General features: G+C 45.2%; 1 protein-coding gene across 1 annotated transcript; it reads left to right on the forward strand.

The window, feature by feature from the left end:
• The first annotated feature begins 1,209 nt into the window (after window positions 1–1,209).
• On the forward strand, window positions 1,210–17,428 carry sike1 (suppressor of IKBKE 1). Its single transcript, XM_068007248.1, has 6 exons — window positions 1,210–1,295; window positions 2,401–2,584; window positions 7,454–7,559; window positions 11,570–11,712; window positions 12,648–12,761; window positions 14,889–17,428. Exons 2-6 carry the CDS (start codon window positions 2,426–2,428, stop codon window positions 14,979–14,981), a joined length of 615 nt encoding a protein of 204 aa, XP_067863349.1. The 5' UTR covers window positions 1,210–1,295; window positions 2,401–2,425; the 3' UTR covers window positions 14,982–17,428.
• Window positions 17,429–21,323: the final 3,895 nt, after the last annotated feature.

Below are 21,323 nucleotides of genomic sequence, written 5' to 3' on the forward strand. Positions count from 1 at the left end.
ATATCCCCAATGGTGCATGGGAGGACTCCCACATAGAGAGCCCTCTACTGGTGAACACCACCTCTGCCGGATGGCAAAATGGTACACCAAGGTGTGTCCGGACAGGAGACAAGGGTGAAGAAGTGGAGTGCGTGCAGGAGCAGGCTGTACAGGAAACCCCTCTGTGCAGAATGGAATAGCACGGAGGGGATTTCCAAGAGACGGCTCATGTTGTGAGGCACAGTCCCTTGAGGGAGGTTTTGGGGCCTGGGGCCGATGAGAAATTCTGTCCAAATGGGGGTCAGATCGGATGGGATCGCTCCACACACTTGAACCTCCTCGACACACCTAGTGGAGTCAGGGCCGAGTGCGATTTTTATCGTCTCGATGGCGTACCAGACATAGCAGCAGGACATCCGTTCTGCCAATGTCATCGGTGACATCCAGCCCGCTCCTCCACCATCCAGGACATCCCTGGCTCTGGTTACCTTGCCAGCAAGGGCCCTCATCTCCACCATCCACATGTTGCCAAAGCTGACCATGCAGAGGTGCGGATTCCCGAGCAGCAGCAGCTCCCGTGGCACGGCCACTGCTCCTGACGGGGGAGAGCTCTGGCTGGAGGCAACCATATTCCAGACCCTGATTAGATCCTGGTAAAAGACAGGCAGCTCCTGCAAGGACGCTCAGCCACATGACAAACAGGAGTTGCGTATCATAGTTCAGGCCGTGCAGCTGGTGGAAGAAATACCCTCCAACCTGAGTTAGTAACCCGAAATGGTATGGAGCCCTTGTGCTTCTCAAACTCTCAAACTGCCCCTGAAACAGCTCTGCCTCCACTCAGGTGGGGGAGGGGCTGCCACACGTCACCACGGGGATGTTGATCACGGGGATGAATTTCAATGAAGCAACAGATTTAACTTGTCAGGATTTACTTGGATTAGGTATTTGAATTCAAATGAACCAATAATTTACATTGAAATTTGAATTAAGCTTTGACTTTTTAATAAGAGGCCTATCTTGCATTGTTCTGATTCAAATTAATAGGCAATCTGAATAAAGGAGCTTTGAATGAAGAGGATTAGAGTGTAAACCCCAAGGTAATTCTTTGGCGTGAAGACTTGGCAAACAATGAATGTTTGAGTAATGGCTGAGAGCGCTAGGACCTGGGAGACGCACCGAGTGACCATCTCCTCGCCCCTCCCCGTTGTGAAATCGGACAGGCGCTAGGACCTCGGAGAATTCGGGTTCGAATAGGAAGTGACGCATGTTGCAGTGGAGCAGGAAGTGGTGAGAGAGTGAGCTGGAGCCCCTGAGAGGTAATGAGAGCAGAGAAAGGGGCTTAAAACATCCAGCGGGCCCGGAGGCTGCATTAGGGTTTTCAATGGGAGTTTGTTTCTGAGCTGGGAGAGGGGTGGGTGGAGCACAATGCTGCTGTTATTGGTAACTGGGAGCAGTTTTTAATTCTGGCCCAAATCCAGACTTTGTTTAAATGTAGGGGAATCACCTGCACCGTTTAATATGCACATGTATTTACCTCATTCAGTTTACTAGTATATTTGTATCAAACAGAATAAATTAAAGGTTTGTGACAATTAAAAACTTCTGCCTTCCCCCTCTCCAGATTTAGCTCCACCTCATGCCCCTCAACACTTGGCTCAGTCATCATACTTACAAAATTATCCTCAGGTTAGGTGTGAATGTATTTCATACTGTTTTTGCTATCACTAGTTTGGTGTAAAGGCACATAGTCCCTTTTATAAACTGGTTTTACTATTTTCAGTGTTGACTGGTGAGTACAGTCTTCCCACTTTAAATCCACATTGTCACCTGGGAATGCTTCTAGCAGGAGATGGTGTTGGATGATTGGCTATGTTATGACAAAGACTATTTTATCCAGGCTCTCCTTATGGTAAATGCAATGCCCAATGTGGAACTGTGCCATTATGACCAGGAAGGTCCCAGGTTCATTTTCTGGATGGGTGTTGTTATCTGATCTGAGCTAGAGTGGCAGTAGGAGCTTTATTATTGCTCTCAACACTCTTGGGCTACAGATGAGGAGAAGTCAGTCAGGGTCCCCAATCCTGGTCACTATCGAGTGACCCCCTGCTGTAGAGGGGGATGTGTATGCATGAGAACAGGGTCAGGCTTGGCTGTGATGATCTTATCACTGATATAGCTCACTTATAAAGAATGAACACTTGGGTAATGATCTGCAAGCCCTGCCAGCACCTGTGGAACCCTATGCCAGCAAGGAATTGACTTCTTATGGAGAGGAAAGGGAACAATGCAAGGGGGAAAAAAGCTTTTATTGCAAAGCAAAAACTTCTAATGCTGAATTCTCACAGGGAGAGTAGGAAATTAAAAAAAGACTAAATCAGCAGATTCTCTAACTCAGCTCTCTGTCAATACCAAACCCAACAGCTTATTCTGTTCCTATTCCTGAGTGATGGCATGCACAATAGAGAAGGTGTTGGCTGATGCAAAGGCCCTGGTGGAGCGACTGAAGGACCATGACAACGCAGCTGAGTCTCTAATCGAACAGACCACCACACTCAACAAACGGGTGGAGAGTATGAAGGAAGTTGGGACAGGAATCCCTGACAGGGTAAGGCTAAGACCAGCTGGCAAATAACTCATGAACTCTAACTCCTACTGTCCCACCCTTAGAATGGACCTCCCGATCCATCCATCTATGCTGCCATATACCAGTGCTTCATACTGTCCATATGTAACAGTGTCCCTGGCCGTTCTGTCCTTGTCTTTATGTCCCTTGTCTCTGTCTGCAATCTCCTCCAGCTCCATATTCCTTTATTGCTCTGACTCCAGCCTCTTGTGTGATTTTTCTACTTCATTTTTGGGATGTAGGTGTCGCTGGCAATGCAGGCATTTATTGTCCATCCCTAGTTGCCCTTGAGAAGCTGGTGTTGGGCCATCTTCTTGAACTGCTGCAGTCCACATGGTGATGTAACTCTCACACTACTGTTGGGACTCACCTCCCCTTCACCCCACCATTGGCTGCAGAGCCTTCAACCACCTGGGTCTTACTCTCTGGAATTTCCTCCTCTGCATTTCCAACTCCCTTGCTCCTTTAAAACCTTCTCCAAAAAAAAAAATCTCTTTGTGACCAAGTTTTTGATCAGGTCTCCTTAGTCCCACCTTTCCCAGCTCAGTGTCCTTTATCCACACTCCTACCTGTGCCTTGCTTTCATGTTAAAGTCACTATATAAATACTAGTAGCACATAAATACAGTCCCCCTCTGTTCAATTTGTCACTCACCCATATGGTGTTTTTCCCATGGGGCTTGCTGGATTCAGTTATTGAACAAGACCTTGTGAGCTGCTGGCCATCTGTGGTGATTACATTGACACATTGGGCCAAAATTTGCTTTGGCAGGGCATCTAAAGGTGTCTGCAATTTAGAAGATTAGGGGGTGATTTTATTGAAGTTTAAGATATTAAGGGGAATTGATGAGTAGACAGAGAGAAACTATTTCTGCTGGTTGGAGAGCCTAGGACCGCGGACATGGTCTAAAAATTAGAGCCAGGACTTTCAGGAGAGAAGTTAGGAAACACTTTTACAAGCAAAGTGGAGGTAGAAGTTTGGAAAACTCTTCAGCAAACGACAGTTGGTGCTAGGATAAACCTGGCAACTACAGGCCAGTCAGTTTAACCTCAGTGGGGAAGCTTTTAGAAACGATAATCCAGGACAAAATTAATAGTCACTTGGAAAGCCAGCATGGACTTGTTAAAGGTAAATAGTGTTTAACTAACCTGATTTGAGTTTTTTGATGAGGTAACAGAGGGTGGATGAGGGCAATGCAGTTGATGTGGTGTATATGGACTTTCAAAAAGCTTATGGTAAAGTGTCACATAATAGGCTTGTCAGCAAAATTGAAGTCCATGGCAGTGGCAGCATGGATATGAAATTGGTTAAGTGACAGAAAGCAGAGAGTAGTGGTGAACGGTTGTTTTTCAGACTGGAGAGAAGAATACAGTCCTGTTCCCCAGGGACCACTGCTTTTCTTGATATATATTAATGACTTGGGTGTACAGGGCACAATTTCCAAATTTGCAGATGACACAAAACTTGGAAGTGTAATAAACAGCGAGGAGGATAGTGATAGACTTCAAGAGGATATAGACAGGCTGGTGGAATGGGCGGACATATGGCAGATGAAATTTAACAGAGAAGTGCGAAGTGATACGTTTTGGCAGGAAGAATGAGGAAAGGCAATATAAACTAAATAGTACAATTCTAAAGGGGTGCAGGAACTGAGACGTGGGGGTGTATGTGCACAAATCTTTGAAGGTGACAGGACAGGTTGAGAAAGCGGTTTAAAAAATACGGCATCCTGGGCTTTATAAATAGAGGCACAGAGTACAAAACTATGGAAGTCATGATGAACCTTTATAAAACACTGGTTTGGCCGCAACTGGAGTATTGTGTCCAATTCTGGACGCCGCACTTTAGGAAGGATGAGAATGCCTTAGAGAGGGTGCAGAAAAGATTTATTAAAATGGTTCTAAGGATGAGGGACTTTAGTCACGTGGATAGACTGGAGAAGCTGGGGTTCTCCTTAGAATAACTATGACTCTCTTCGTGACCTTAGTAGGTGGTCTCGGAGTGTTGCACTCTGGTTGCTGTAGCTGTGACAGTTTTGTAAGCTCTCGGTCACAGTGAGCCGTGCCTCCACGTGGTCCCGCTGGAAACAACATAACATCGTTGGCTGAATGGGCTGCTCGAAGAACTTGCTTAACGGGTGATCTGCGTAGACCCGCGGAGGTAAGCGATTTCTCTCTCGATCTGTTCAGGCAAGAGCCCAGGCAGATGCCTGGTGTGGAGCCAAAAGTTGAGGGTAACAACTTGCCCTCAGCCGCTGTTTGTTTTAGTAAGTCCAGTTACAGTAGGATGGTAACTGTAGTCGTGCAGCTCTGCTGTTAAATCGCGACCCAACTAGCACTCATTTGGTGAAGTCTTCGTCTTACTGTAACTGTGATTGTCTTGTGTGTTCTCGGTCACAGTGAGTCATGTTCCCGCCAGCCTCCTTACGATACGTGGCTGTTGTGACTGCTCAAAGAATGCACAAAGGGTGATCTGATGGAGATCACACTCCCTCAGGAGGGGAACCTTTGAAAACAAAAATATGTGAGCTCGCTCACGGCTGGATGGGTTTGGTACCGGGCAAAAAACCTCCCCGCTGATTGGTAGCAGCCAACCAAGGCGTAAAATACAAAAGCTGCACCGCTAGACTGACTCCTGCAGTCCCAGCATCACAAGCCTCTATCGTGATGGAGGATGGCAACCCAGCAAGATCTACAAGTGCCCAGCTCTAAACCAAATCACGGAAGACTGGACTGGAATGGACTGTCAGTCGATTCCGAAGACCAGGGGACTGCGAAAGTAGTTCTCAGCCGGTGATGTCCAAGAGAGCACCACAGAACCTCAAGGAAGGCGTTCCAAGAGGAGAGCCGAGATACCAATCAATCCCCAGTTCAGTGGGTATGGAAACCAGGATAGAAGCAACCCCGCGGGGGGTCCCCGAAACAAGAGCCGCTAATATGGACGTTGAAATGACAAAGTTGATGGGTCAACTAAAGAGCCGCTAATCCGACTCTCCGTAATGTTATGTTATTGTGCGTTGTCTGATGTGTGATAGTTAGTAATAAAGCGCAACCATCAGATGATGATCATGGGTAATCAGCAAGCATTGCCGCTAACCAAACGACACTAGCTCAGTCACGTCTCTCCGTTATGGTGGATTCGATGCCCAGTGAACCTGTCGGTAACGTCCGTTTTCCCAATCACAGATCAACCCCTCCTCCCCACCTTAAGTACCTGCGATTCACTAACGGCCGGCCCAACTTGGCTGTGGTGAAGCTGGATATTGCAACGTGGACAACTCACGTAAAACCTTGAAACAGGCACTCATTCAATGGGCACTATCCCACAAGTGTATCAAAAAAAGAGCAGAGAAGGGAGAGAGGAGATTTATTTGATAGAAGTTTTCAAAATCATGAAGGGTTTAGATGAAATAAATAAAGAGAAACTGTTCCCATTGGTGGAAGGGTTGAGAACCAGGGGACGCAAATTTAAAGTGATTGGCAAAAGGACCAAAGACAAAATGAGCATAAACTTTTTTACGCAGCAAGTAGTTATGATCTGGAATGCACTAGCTGAAAGAGCAGTGAAAGCAGATTCAATCGTGATTTTCAAAAAGGAATTGGATAAATACTTTGAAGGGAAAAAATTTGCAGGGATACGGGGAAAGAGCAGGGGAATGGGACTAACTGGATTGCTCTTATGGCCACCTCCTGTGCTGTAACCATTCGATGATTCTATGAATCGTTAAATTTAAATCTGAGATTGATAGATTTCTGTTAACCCAAGGGACATGGGGCTAAGGCGGGTATATGGAGTTAGGTCACAGATCAGCCATGATCTCATTGAATGGCAGACCAGGCTCGAGGGGCTAAATGGCCCACTGCTGTTCCTATACCTGCCATTAGCCAGACTTGTCCTTGCATGTTTATGTTTTAAATTTTTTTGCATAGTAAGTTACTGAAAGTGCAAGCTGATAACGTCACACCAAGGGAAACAGGGCATCTAGGACCCCAGGGCAAGCAACAGTGCTTCTCCTTAACCAATCAGATTGAAGGATTGTGAAAGTAACAATGCTAGGACTGAGAAGGACGTGTAAATTGGAGTGGGTGAATTCAACGTTAAATCAGGTACAGAAAGAGAAATAGAGAGGGACAGAAAGATTGGATTAAGAGAGAGAAAAGAGACAAGGGAAAAGTAAAAACACATTTTTAATTTAAAAATCTCCAACAATTAAAACCTGAAGGAATGAGACTCCACACTTGTAATAGTTAATTTTCAGTGCCAGAGAGGTTGATTACTAATGAATACTTAACACGTCGTTAAAAGGCTACTTAGACTGGAACAGAGAAGACTTAACTTTCTGTGGTGAGTTTAGTTTGTATCTACCGTGCAAATACAGGAAGTTCACACTGATCAATGCATTTCAACGGTGAGGCAGACAGCGAAATGCTGTTTTCGCGAATCTAATGATGGAGCAACGCAATTCGGACAGCAACTTTTGGATTTTTGAGTTTAACCACGCATCTGCCCCTCGCCTGAAGTTGCTGTACCATTTGCACATAGATAACAGCGAGTGCTGTTATTTTGACAGCAAAATCCAGGCCATTCAGGAGACTCAGAGTAGAGAAGCAGCCTGGTGCAGGGAAATAGGGCAGACAGACATGGAGCGGCGTGAATGAAATATCTTTGGGCTAATTAAAACCTCCTTGTTCAATACTCTGTGTTTGTCAAATTAAATGATGTGCATAATGTGTTCTATGAACCTGGACCTATTTCATTAGTGACAGACCACGAGCTCAGAAAAGAATAGGGCCAAACAGTGACAGTCTGAACTGTGGATTGTGCTGTAATTTCACTCTGCTCTGTTTTCAGAACCAGGAAGATTTTGCTGAGCTGAAGAAGCTGGCCAGTCACAAACCACACGCTATCCTCTCTCAGGAGAACACACAGATCCGGGAGCTGCAGCAGGAAAATAAAGGTTTCTCTTTCCTTACCAATTAAGACCTCTGTACTATGCCTGCATATGGTGAACTAGTGGCTGGTTATTCTAGTCCAGGCAAAATCAAAATCTGCTATTGAGTATTTTATAGTATATCTCATGCTTATCAAAGGTGAGGGATTTCAAGCTGAGCAAATTCAATTAATTTTTTTCCTCCTTATCTTTAGTGATCACATCAAGCCCCTGCAGATCAAGTAAAGCACATGACTGGTTTAGAGCTCCCTCTACAGTAACCTAACAAAACGCCTCAAGCCCACGCTTAAAGGAGCATTCCCCACTGCACCAGTATAACTTTACTATTTCTTCTGCAATTCCTCCTTTAAGAATTTTATCTTGAGTTTTCCCTGTGGTTATTCACATCTCTCAGGAGATTAAATAGGCAGTGTCCATGACAGCAATTTCATACAGTCTGGAAAGAATGGACTCAATGAGCTGATACCATAAGAGAGCAAGAATGACATGATGTTATCTGTCTGGGATTGTCCCATTGGTGCCAATTAATTCCCAAATTATGATCTGTTTCTTGGTGTATGGTTGTGGAGAGGCAGCTTGAAAAACCCTCTCTGCAAGAGAGTGAAAGAAAAACACTTTTTTTATTCCCTTTGTCTAGGCTGGAATTAAACCCAGATTCCTAGCAACCAGACTCTCTGAAATGAGCATTACTCACTTCTGGAAGTTTCAAAATGTCCAGCTGTCAAACAACCTTTTGTGTAGAAGTTTAATGAGGAGTATGAATCATTACAGCACTTCTGCTCATAGTTAAAAGTAGCATAAAATGACCCAATTGGTTCAGTCACTGAGCATGTATACCTTTTGAATGTGCTTGCCACTAATTTCTATGGAAGGCTGTCCTATCCAAAGATGCAAGGGAACATTTATGTACTGTATAATTTTGTGCTGCATACTTTCCATTCTCACCTACTCATTTGCTCTGCTGGAGCCTGGTTACTGTAACTATTATATTCAGCTCTTTAATCTTAAACAGTTGGTGGTGACAGAATTTTTTGAATTGGATGGTTTTTCCACACGCAGCTAGGTGCATTGCATGGTGTAGAACTGAGCATTATGGACCGAGAGGTCTGTTGCAGGTCTGTGCTGAGTTAACTGATCTCGGCCAGGATGGCAGTAATGGCATCACAATTGTCTTCACTGTCCCTGAGCTAAGGAGAGGAAAGTCGGCCAGGGTTTCCACTCCTGGGTCACTGGAAAACGCAGATATACGGGTGAAGGAAGGATCAAGCTTGGCTGTGATGGCCTCTGTAGTATAATAACCTGCTGACACTCACTCTGCATAGTGTCTGTGCTAAGTTAGCTGATTTCTGTTGGGGGAGTGGTCGAGGTGATTCAATTTGCCTCTGCCCAGGGTACGAGAGAGGGAAAACAAGCAGGATTCCTGCTGCTGATCAAAATCTAGTAACTCCTGCTGAAAATTGTGGACGGAGGATCAGGCCAACAATCACTGTCTAGACTCAAGCATGAAGAATTGATATGTGCATGAGTTATCAGAACCTGTAAAACTACCCCAGCAGGAGTCGAGGCTTTGGGGAGGCAAAAAGGGCAGAAAATTAGTACAAAATAAACTGGCAGGGCGAGGATTGTGCAGTAACTCAACTGGCTTTTGTAGAAATGGGTTTATCATTGAGAACTCTCTAGATAAGCAAGACGTTCACCTCAGTAATCACAAATGTGAAATAGACTGAAGGCAGTTAGTATTGATTCATTCAGATGCAAATTAAATAGGTTTCTTTCTGAAAATAACATTTTGGGATACAATATATGAATAATTTGGGATGTGGTAAGTGTAGCGTACTTGGGAGGAGCAGGTGACTTTGGACCTATGGTTCCCAAAGCTTGCCACCACTGGGATTTTCCTCGCCTCATGTCTGGGTCTGTTGTAGACTATTGAGATTGTAGAGATTGATTGCTGTGATTAGTCAATAACTCCATTATCATTGTATCACACAACTACCAGGATGGTGGAAGGCAAACTGATAGGAGGTGGCTCTGTAAGCATCCCCATCCTCAATGATGGCAGAGTCCAGCACGTGAGTGCAAAAGACAAGGCTGAAGCGTCTCCAACCATCTTCAGCCAGAAGTGCCGAGTGGACGATCCATCTTGGCCTCCTCCCGATATCCCCACCATCACAGAAGCCAGTCTTCAGCCAATTCGATTCACTCCACGTGATATCACGAAACAGCTGAGTGCACTGGATACAACAAAGGCTATGGGCCCTGACAACATCCCAGCTGTAGTGCTGAAGACTTCTGCTCCAGAACTAGCTGCGCCTCTGGCCAAGCTGTTCCAGTACAGCTACAACACTGGCATCTACCCGACAATGTGGAAAATTGCCCAGGTATGTCCTGTCCACAAAAAGTAGGACAAATCCAATCTGGCCAATTACCACCCCATCAGTCTACTCTCAATCATCAGCAAAGTGATGGAAGGTGTCGTCGACAGTGCTATCAAGCGGCACTTACTCACCAATAACCTGCTCACCGATGCTCAGTTTGGGTTCCGCCAGGACCACTCGGCTCCAGACCTCATTACAGCCTTGGTTCAAACATGAACAAAAGAACTGAATTCCAGAGGTGAGGTGAGAGTAACTGCCCTTGACATCAAGGCAGCATTTGACAGAGTGTGGCACCAAAGAGCCCTAGTAAAATTGAAGTTATTGGGAATCAGGGGAAAACTCTCCAGTGGTTGGAGTCATACCTAGCACAAAGGAAGATGGTAGTGGTTGTTGGAGGCCAATTATCTCAGCCCCAAGACATAGCTGCAGGAGTTCCTCAGGGCAGTGTCCTTGGCCCAACCATAGTCAGCTGCTTCATCAATGACCTTCCCTTCATCATTAGGTCAGAAATGGGGATGTTCGCTGATGATTGTACTGTGTTCAGTTCCATTCGCAACCCCTCAGATAATGAAGCAGTCTGTGCCCGCATGCAGCAAGACCTGGACAACATCCAGGCTTGGGCTGATAAGTGGCAAGTAACATTCGCACCAGACCAGTGCCAGGCAATGACCATCTCCAACGAGAGAGAATCTAACCACCTCCCCTTGACATTCAACGGCATTACCATCGCCGAAACCCGCACCATCAACATCCTGGGGGTCACCAGTGACCAGAAACTTAACTGGACCAGCCACATAAATACTATGGCTAAAAAAGCAGGTCTGAGGCTGAGTATTCTGCGGCGAGTGACTCACCTCCTGACTCCCCAAAGCCTTTCCACCAACTACAAGGCACAAGTCAGGAGTGTGATGGAATACTCTCCACTTGCCTGGATGGTGCAGCTCCAACAACACTCAAGAAGCTTGACACCATCCAGGACAAAGCAGCCCGCTTGATTGGCACTCCCTCCACCACCCTAAACATTCACTCCCTCCACCACTGGCACACTGTGGCTGCAGTGTGTACCATCCACAGGATGCACTGCAGCAACTCGCCAAGGCTTCTTCGACAGCACCTCCCAAACCCGCAACCTCTATCACCCAGAAGGACAAGGGCAACAGGCACATGGGAACAATACCACCTGCACGTTCCCCTCCAAGTCACACACCATCCCGACTTGGAAATATATCGCCGTTTCTTCATCGTTGCTGGGTCAAAATCCTGGAACTCCCTTCCTAACAGCACTGCTGGAGAACCTTCACCACACGGACTGCAGCGGTTCAAGAAGGCAGCTCACCACCACCTTCTCAAGGACAATTAGGGATGGGCAGTAAATGCTGGCCTTGCCAGCAACACCCACATCCCATGAACGAATTTTTTTTAAAAACTAGATGGACCTTGGTCGCCTTTTGGCCAGCAATTCCGATGGAGGTGGCAGGTAAAGGGGGATCCTGTATCATCCAGTGCTGTATGGTAATACAAAAGGTAGGACTTCACTTTCTCGTTAAGAATACAGCAAGGATTACCTTGAGCATTTTTCTCACCTGCACGGCCTGAGACTAGTGTGGGTGTCTCTTGATGGCTTCTCTTGTTTCTCAGAGCTGTGGCTTTCTCTGGAGGAGCACCGCTATGCCTTAGAACTCATCATGAGTAAATACAGGAAGCAGATGTTACGACTTCTAGCATCAAAGAAGAAACTGGATAGCACACCAATTACCAATTTACACCAGGAGCATTCCCAGGTAACAAACTGCATTCACAAATTTATTCCAATTTATAGGCAAGAGGCTGCACTCCCAAATTGATCCTAGTTTAAATCAGGAGAATTATTCTTTATGACTTGCAAATTCATCCCCGTTTACACTTAAAAGTGGGAGGTAGGCAACTTTGGAAAAGGTCCTTAACCATGCTGGCCCTCCCTACCTTCTCTGTCATATAATGTTCTGTGCTCTGCATTGTTTAGGATTGGGTCAGCAATGGTGTCTCTTGTAGGGTTCCAGCAGTGTTAATGCTACATTAAGTTTTACCTTAAATTTTTTAATATGTTTTCAAACTTAGAATTTAAGGCACATTTCTGCTTTGTGTGATCTAAACTTGTGCTTTTAAAGAAAGCCACAGAAGTATACTGCAGTTTTGTTTAACTAGGTTCTTTGAAGTGTAAAATTGATTAACTACTCCAGATTATTTCAAAGTACTGAATGCCAGTTTTGTTCAAGGACAATGAGTTACCAATTGAACTTCCTGTAGTCACTATTAAGGGATGTTCAATGAAGTCGTCAACACAAAGACTGTATAAAATGTCAAATGAGGGATCTCCTGGGTTGCCATACAACACTTTTGTTTACCAGCTGCTTGACTGGGGGCCTGAACATGTTCTCCCCCCAATGTCCACACATACACACTTTATAAAGGGATTGGTGAGGATTGGCAGTACTATCTGATTTTTCTTCCCCTCCCTCCCCACTCTAAGCTCAAGGTCTCTCGGGCCCAATGTAGTGTCCCACCACAGTCCTCGCTGAGAGTTGCAGTATTCCAGCTGGCTCTTTCAAATCCCAATCCTGTTGGATTAAGGTGTTACAGTACTGACCGTCATCGTCCATTGTGTAGACCCAGATTCTGTACTTTGCTAGGTCCAGTGGACCTGGGTGATCCTTGTTGCTTATTCTTGTACTTCCAGGAGCTGCAAACCCAGGTAGAACAGATCTGTGACATGGCCACGGTAATGAGGAGAGCCGTTCAAGTGGATGATCAAGAATACTGTCAAATTCAAGAGAAAATAGCCCAGCTGGAGGTAGGAGTTTTGAGTATGTGCTGCAGGATTTCACAACCATTGTACGGATGCTGTGCTGACACGGTCCATCAAGATCAGTAAAACCTATTTACTGGCAATATATCCTTTTCACTGCCCTTTACTGTGATGATTTGTGGAGTTCCAGTAACCTGCTGATTGACTTCTTGTGCAGTGAGTGTTGGGTTTCAGATCTGGAATGGACCTGTAGGTGATGGTGGATGATTCACCAGGTGGGAAAAAGAAAGTGATCATCAATTTTGTTCAACAGTATCACCTCTCCACGTCAACTGGTGACACAGCAGCTGACAGCTGTACATGACCTCAACTATTGCATCCTTCCCAGCCAAAAAGAAAGCAAAATACTGCTTTCAAGATAAAGTGACGCATTACTAGGCATCGAATAAAGCTCAACATCAAGGACAGCAGAAATGTTACATAATCAATTGAAATATCTTATAATTTGGGGAGCGTTAGCCTAGTTGTTTTGGTACTGGACTAGCATCTTTGGAGTAGAGTTCAAATCCCAGTGTGACAAGTTATGAATCTGAATTTGATCAATCTGGGAATAACCATGAAAGCTGCTAGATTGTTTTAAAAACACAACTGGTTCACTATTGTCCTTCATGGAAAGGAAGCTATCACCCCTACCAGTCTAGCCTACATCTGACCCTAATCCCACACCAAGTGGTTAACTCTTGATGTGCTCTGGGCAACCAGGGATGGACAATAGAGCTGCTTTGCATGTGTGTGTATATCCATTGATCTGATCTGGCTGGACCACATCAAGTGTTACTGGGCCTCCCTCTCCACTGCCAAAACCGCCCACTATTCCAGAATCATCCTGGAGAACAAAGATAACCCCTGGATTCTTTTTTCCACTACCAACCATCTCCCTAAACCCCTCTTCCCTTCACCCTGTCCTCCAACAAGAAGTGTGAGGAGCTCATGGATTTCTTTGCCAATAAGATTGAGACCACCTGTTCAGCTGTCTGCTGCTTCACCCCCCCCTCCCCCCATCTCCCAAGCTCCTATTTGCCTATCCCTGAACCCACATCTCTCTTTCTATCGTCGTGCCATCTCTGAACTCATCTTATCCTTGAGACCCACCTCCTGCTCCGTTGATCCCATTCTCACTAGACTGCTGATCACCCAACTTCCCTTCCCGGCCCCCATGTTGGCTGATATTGTATATGGTTCCTGCTCAAGTACTGTCCCTCTCCCTTTCTAATCTGCCGTCACCACCACCACCCCCCCCCCCCAACCCTTGATCCCTCTGTGCCAACTACTGCCCCATCTCCAAACTCCCTTTTCCCAAGACCTCCCAAATTCATGCTCCTCATTCCTCCAACTCCGTGGTTGAAACTCTTCAATCTAGTTTCTATTCCTGCCACTGTACTGAAACAGCCCTAAGATCCTCTGTTACTGTGGTGCATTGTCCCTCCCCAACTTCTGCAGCCTTTGACACAGTCAACCACACCATCCTCCTTCAACCTTTCTCTCCTATTGTCCAGCTTAGTGGGACTGCCCTTGCATGGTTCCACTCTTACCTAGAAAATCATAGCAAGAACATCTCCAGCGATAGCTTCTCTTCCGGCTCCAGCCCCTGTTCCGTTACCTCCAGAGTCCCCCAGGCCTCTCTCCTCCTTCTCCTCATCCACATGCTGCTCCTTGGTGACATCATTCACAGACAAGGGGTCAGCTTCCATATACGCTGACGACACTTAGCTGTACCTTACCACCATCTCTCTCGACCCCTCCACTGTCTCTGAGCCCAGAGAGTGAATTGGCAGGTATTCAACAATAGGGGCATCACAGCCAAACCTAATCCTGTTCTCAAACAGAAAAGGCTAGAAACACTCAGCAGGTCAGGCTGCATCTGGAGGATTAGGTTTGGTTGTGATGCCACTGTTGTTGAATACCTGCCAACTCACTATCTGGGCTGACATTTGGCCATATTGGAGTGTTGCTGACACCTACAGAACCACAGCTCTGCATGAATCGCACCTTCAGAAGTGAAAGGGAGGGGAAGGGGCATAAGCAAGGTCTGAAAATGACCTACTCATTAACATGTGTCTTAAACTGGACAATGTCTCATGGCATTTATTTTTCTTCCTTTTTGTTTTCAAGCTTGAAAATAAAGAATTACGGGAGCTTGTGTCATTCAGTAAGGAAATATCGCTTCACGAGAGTGTTGACAAACCTCCTCACTGTGGAAAGTAACTGCGTGCTGTGCTGGACAGTACCCGAATCAGGTTTCTGCACTGCCTCGCAACCACTACAGTCTCTCCAATTAACAGCTGGCTGTGTTACTACAGATGTTACTGAGGCTGGAACAGAGGTCTCAGTTTTAACTGGAAAACAGCGCAGCTCCATGTTAAATTTGAATAGAGTAGTGTTCCTGTTACGGTACTTTCATGGGCTTTGGGAAACTTCAGGAATTTTACTGTGATGCATAAAAGGTTTGAATTTTTCAGGCATCCTTTTCCCCACTACAGCCCCCTCACATAAATGAACGAATTGTACGTTTGTTCAGGCACTGGTTTTCTGGATCATGTATTCCACCATCTTGCAAAACACATTTCCTTTTTCACACGTTGACATTTATGTCCCACCATGGCCCACTCGTCTCCACATGATCTGTTTCTGGTAAGAAGGCATGTCGCACTGGGCCTGTGGATCTCTCCAGGCCCTGAATGTCACTCCATAATCCACTAACAGGACAAGTACCTCTGACTAAGCGAATCCAATTCTGCCTGGTTTTTTTTATTCATAGACTAGTTACAGCACAGAAAGGGGCCATTCGGCCCATCGAGCCTGTGCCGGCTCTTTGTAGGAGCAATCCAGTTAGTCCTAATCCCCTGCCCTTTCCCCGTAGCCCTGCAAAATTTTTTCCCTTCAAGTATTTATCCGATTCCTTTTTGAAAACCACGATTGAATCTGTTTCCACCACCCTTTCAGGCAGCACATTTCTGATCATAACTATTTGCTGCGTTTTTTTTAAAAAGTTTTTCCTCATGTCGCCTTTGGTTCTTTTGCCAATCTGTGGCCTCTGGTTCTCGACCCTTCTGCCAATGGGAACAGTTTCTCTTTATTTACTTTATCTAAACCGTTCATGATTTTGAACACTTCTATTAAATCTCTCTTTAACATTCTCTGCTCTAAGGAGAACAACCCCAGCTTCTCCAGTCTATCCACATAACTGAAGTTCCTCATCCCTGGAACCATTCTAGTAAATCTCTTCTGCACCCTCTCTAAGGCCTTCACATCCTTCCTAAAGTGCGGTGCCCAGAACTGGACATAATACTCCAGTTGTGGCCAAACCAGTGCTTTATAAAGGTTCATCGTATCTTCCTTCCTTTTGTACTCTATGCCTCTATTTATAAAGCCCAAGATCCCATATGCTTTTTAACCGCTTTCTCCATCTGTTCTGCCACCTTCAAAGATTTGTGTACATATACCCCCAGGTCTCTCCTTTCCTGCACTCCCTTTAGAATTGTACCATTCAGTTTATATTGCCTCTCTTCATTCTCCCTGCCAAAATGTGACACTTCGCACTTCTCTCTCTCTCTCTCACGACCTTTGCTGCACTATGTAACGAGCCAATTGAGAAACAAAAAAACTCACCAGTGAGTGGGCAGCTCTGATTTTCAAACTAATGACCCAAATGTGATGAAGAAAAAGTCATAACGGAGAACCTAATGAGGGACGAATATTGGTATATTTGTTTTTAAAATGTGGGTGGAATTTCCTGCTGTGGTACAGGTCAAAAGCCTCATGCTTGATCCTTGCTGTGTTAGCTCATCTCAGCCAAGGTCGCACTACTTTTGGCCTCAATGTTCCAGCCTTAATGGGGACAATCAGTCAGGGATCATGTTCCTGATTCCATGACTCCTACTGGAAAGTATGCGTGTGGACTTCGGGTGAGGATAGATTGGACTTGGCTGTGATGCCCCACACAGTGAAATAGCCTCCTGATGCCCACTGTCCCAGGCTTGCACAGGACGAATGACCACCTGGATAAGGTACTGAAGGACTGCTGGTGCTGTCAACATGTTTCCCCAACATGGGTCAGCACCTTCAGAAGAGGAGGGGGTGAAAACTGAGGGGAACACGTGCTGTCCTCTCTGATATGATTACGGTGGAGGCTCGAGTGGATCTGAACTGTAACAGCTCTAGCCTTGATCTCACTGCCAGTTAATCACATAGAATTTACAGCGGAGAAACAGGCCATTCGGCCCAACTATGTGGGTGTTTATGCTTCACACAAGTCAATCCTGCAGTCTTCCCTCCCTCCCCCATTAGTACAGGTGTCTGATTGTGGCCAGCAGGATAACATCATTGAATTCTGAACATTACTTATGCACTTATCTGCTCTGGTAGAAAACATTTTGGAACATGTTGCTGTTGATAAAAATGTAGACTATCAGTACAACAGTGTTTTATCCAGATTGAAATGGGAGTCTCTCTGCAGGGACAACTGGAGGCAGCTTTGCCTGATCTGTATATTTCTGTACATTGATAGCCCACCTAAGAGCCTGGGGTTTGAGTAAATGGAGCTCTGCTTGTCTTGCCTCTTATCATTTGAAAGACTGTGGAACTAGAGATGGAACCCTTTAACAAGCTCAGTTTGTAAATGTCCAAATAAATTTTCTCAATGTATTTTTTAACATGTTTCAAGATATATTATTCATGATTTTACCAAATGTTGTTTACAGAGTCATAAATGTAAGTCATAAAAAATGGTCAGAAAGAACTGGTTTAAAAACCCACAACACAAACCTATCACTTTTACCTCTGTTAAAACTATATTTAGAACTGTTCTCAGTGCAGAGCTGTAGCAGTCCTACCGTAAGTGTGAAAGGACCCAGAACTCCAATGAAGGTCTAAGTGAGTTATGATGGTTTTTTGCAACGTGTTCTGTGTCTTGCACTCCACTCTTTTTTCCCCATTGGTTCAAATGCATCTTGTTAGTACAGAGGAAAATGTCCTAATGACCATAGAGTTGCTGCTGAAGGTCTGGATGGTTCTGCGCATTAATACATTCATACATCACTGCAGGAGTTCCTTTGGGCAGTGTCCTAGGCCCAACCATGTTCAACAGCTTCATCAATGACCTTCCCTCCATCATAAGGTCAGAAATGGGGATGTTCGCTGATGCTTGCACAGTGTTCCGTTCCATTCGCAATTCCTCAGATAAGGAAGCAGTCCGTGCCCGCATGCAGCAAGACCTGGACAACATCCAGGCTTGGGCTGATAGGTAGCACGAATTATCTTGCTACCTAAGTGCCAGGCAATGATCATCTCCAAAAAGAGAGTCTAGCCACCTTCCCTTGACATTCAATGGCATTACCATCACCGTATTGTACAAACAATGACGGACAGGAAAAGACCCTCTGGTCCACACAATCGTGATACCTTGTGTCTCACAATATACACACTCCCCACCCCACCCAAAACCATGTGATCTCCTGGGAGAGGCACAAAACTAGATTAAAAACCCAGGCCAATTTGAAGGGGGAAAAACCCTGGGAAATTTCTCTCCGACCCCTTTGTCAATTAAAACTAGTCCAGATTATCACTCTGGCCATGATAATTCTATGCATTACATGACCGACCTTTAGTACAAGGTGATCTCCAACCCAGACAGAAACAGGTCCAGCTCTCCCTTGAAGGAATGCAATGAATCAGTGTCCACCGCACGAGCCAGCAGCCTGGTCCAGAGGTCAGCTATTCTCTAGGAAAAGAAGCACCTCCCAACATCTAACCTAGATCTTGCCTTGTACAACTTAAAATTGTGACCCTTGGACGTCCCTAATCTCTTTAATTGGATCAAACTGTCAACTCGAACACAATCTATTCCTTTCATCATTTTTTAAACAGCAATCAGATTGCCCCTAAGTCTACGGTTCTCTAAAGTGTAGAGTCCCAGCTCTTTTAGCCTATCTTGATAAATAAGATGCTTTAAACTGGGAATTAGTCTAGTGGCTCTTCTCTGCACCCTTTCCAAAGCTTCACTATTAACGACCATGTGAGGAGACCAAAACTGGACACAATATTCTAAACGAGGCCTGATCAAGGTCTTGTACAAGGACAAAATCATATGCTTTGTCTTAGTCAATTGTCCTATAAATGCCCCCCTCACACCCAATTTGCTCCAGCTATCGCTTCACGACATTGCTCATGAACCTTTAGAGATCTATGCACTAGAATGCCCAGATCTTTCTCCATCTGCTTTAATGATGTTCTCTGAAGGGTGTATATAGAGTATTTGCCCTGCCCACATGCATAACACTGCACTTTTCCAAATTAGACATCATTTGCCAGTCACGAGCCCAATCCTCCAACATATCAAGATCTGTCTGAAGCAGTCAAGCATAGTCTACAATGCTGAAGCTCGCACAGATCTTGATAACATCTGCAATTTTGCAGATCGTGGCCCCAACACCTAGATTATTTAAAAAATAGAATCCCCCACCATCCATATCTTGGGATTTGCCATTGACCAGAAACTACTAGAACAGGGTCAGAGGCTGGGTATTCCGCGGCAAGTGGCTCACCTCCTAACTCCCCAAAGCCTCTTCACCACCTACAAGGCACAAGTCAGGAGTGTGATGGAATACTCTCCACTTGCCTGGATAGGTGTAGCTGCAACAACGCTCAAGAAGCTCAACGCCATCCAGAACAAAGCAGTCTGCTGGATCGACAGCCCATTTACCAGTTTAAACATCCACTCCCTCTACCACCGATACATCATGGCTACAAAGAAGCAGGTGAATGGGAACACCATCACCTCCAAGTTCCCCTCCAAGTCACACACCATCCCGACTTCGAAATATATCGTCGTTCCTTCATCATCGCTGGGTCAAAATCCTGGAACTCCCTAACAGTACTGTGGGAGAACCTTCACTACACGGTCTTCAGCGGTTCAAGAAGAAGACGGCTCACCACCACCTTCTCAAGGGCAAATAGGGATGGGCAATAAATGCCAGCCTTGCCAGCGATGCCCATATCTGAAGAATGAATTAAAAAAACACCTTTCGAGACCTAGTTTTGAATCTAGCCCAAACTGATGGAAGTTTCTTCCCTCTCTGCCAACTGGCCCAGTTCCTAATAGCTTTGGACCCACACCTAGAATTCAGCACAAATGAACATTCTTTGCGAGTGCATGAGCATAGCTGGTGTCGGGATGGAATTATGGGATTACAAGATTGGGATTCAGACATGTAATATGATTAGTATAGAGGGAGTTGTACTTTGCAACAATCTCTACCATACCACACCTGCATGATGCTGACTCATGGCAAAAGCGGAAAAGTGTTTATTCTCTTAAGTGATCCAGACATCCTTCGTGTCGATGAGCAATTAAGTTCATCCCAAACAAAAATCAGTCAATTAGAGATTCGTTATCCGACTCCACCGATGCTTAGTGAATTTATTCAGTGAGCATTTAAACCATCCGGATCAGGAAGGTTCCAGGTTTTATCCTGGTCTTTGTTGAGTTAGCAGTAGGAGTGTTACAACTAGCTTCAGCGTCACTGTGTTAGGGAGGGGAAAATCAGCCAAGGTTACCGTACTTGATTGCTATCCAGTGACCTCCACTAGAAAGAGCATGTATGTGCGTGTTGGATGAGGACACCATCAGGTTCGGCTGTGATGCCCCCTTCATCCCACACAGTTGAAAAGACCGTCAAGGCTCACACATGAATAATGGGCAGATGGATGGGGTGTAAGAGGGTGCCCCTGGAACTGTACTGTACCATGGAGTTAACACATTCAGGAGAAGAGATGAAAATTGGCAAGAAAAAGGGGAAGAATAGAGTAATCCAAAGAAAAATTTGGTCTCATTAAGAAAAAAACCTGTGGAAAAAGTTAGATTCTGTTGCAGACTGATCATTCTTACCAAAATGTTTTTTTTTGGTTTAGCAAGTACAGTACTTTGTTCTGTTGTGTCTGTTTTCTCTGTACTATCATTTCACTGAGTGCCCTGAACATGCAAACTCTCGTTGACCACACAGAATTTGATGTGCATCCATAAGGTGATGTAATTGACATTCAGTGGAAAGATTTTCTCTGGTTTCTATTTGTAACAATCATAAATATGGTCTAAAAGTTTTTTTTTAATGATTTTGCTACAGATAGTTAAGGTATGAAATTTTCCCACTGTTTCCAATGTTGCTAACACATTGCAAAGACTGACTATCCTCTCTCCCAGCTGGCGATTTGTTCAACCAGGAGTGGGTTTAAATTTATTGTGAAGTGATAGGATACATGAGCAATCCTGATGGTACACTCATTTGAAGACTTTTTTTCACCTTATATTTTTTCTCCCTTTCACTCCCAGACCTCTGCCACTTTTGCTGGCAGATCACAACCAGGTGCACGAGTGATCTGGGGACTCTGCCATACTTTCCCCTTGCCCCTCGATGCCACTCATCCCCCACAGGGAGCGGGTGCTTTTCTCAGTACCTCCTTCCGATACTATGGCTAGGATTGGGAACTCGCCATATGTGGAATCGCAGGTGCTAGCCCATCTTACCACTTGAGTTGGCTCGCTGACACTAT

The sequence above is a fragment of the Heptranchias perlo genome, chromosome 27 (genome assembly GCF_035084215.1).
Source record: "Heptranchias perlo isolate sHepPer1 chromosome 27, sHepPer1.hap1, whole genome shotgun sequence".
Taxonomy (NCBI): Eukaryota; Metazoa; Chordata; class Chondrichthyes; order Hexanchiformes; family Hexanchidae; genus Heptranchias; species Heptranchias perlo.

Excerpts from the sequence above, each read along its gene's own strand:
- sike1 (XM_068007248.1), top strand. The coding sequence starts at position 2,426 with ATGGCATGCACAATAGAGAAGGTGTTGGCTGATGCAAAGGCCCTGGTG. Across the intron at positions 2,585-7,453 it reads GGACAGGAATCCCTGACAGG|AACCAGGAAGATTTTGCTGA; the intron begins GTAAGGCTAAGA and ends CTCTGTTTTCAG. Across the intron at positions 7,560-11,569 it reads GCTGCAGCAGGAAAATAAAG|AGCTGTGGCTTTCTCTGGAG; the intron begins GTTTCTCTTTCC and ends CTTGTTTCTCAG.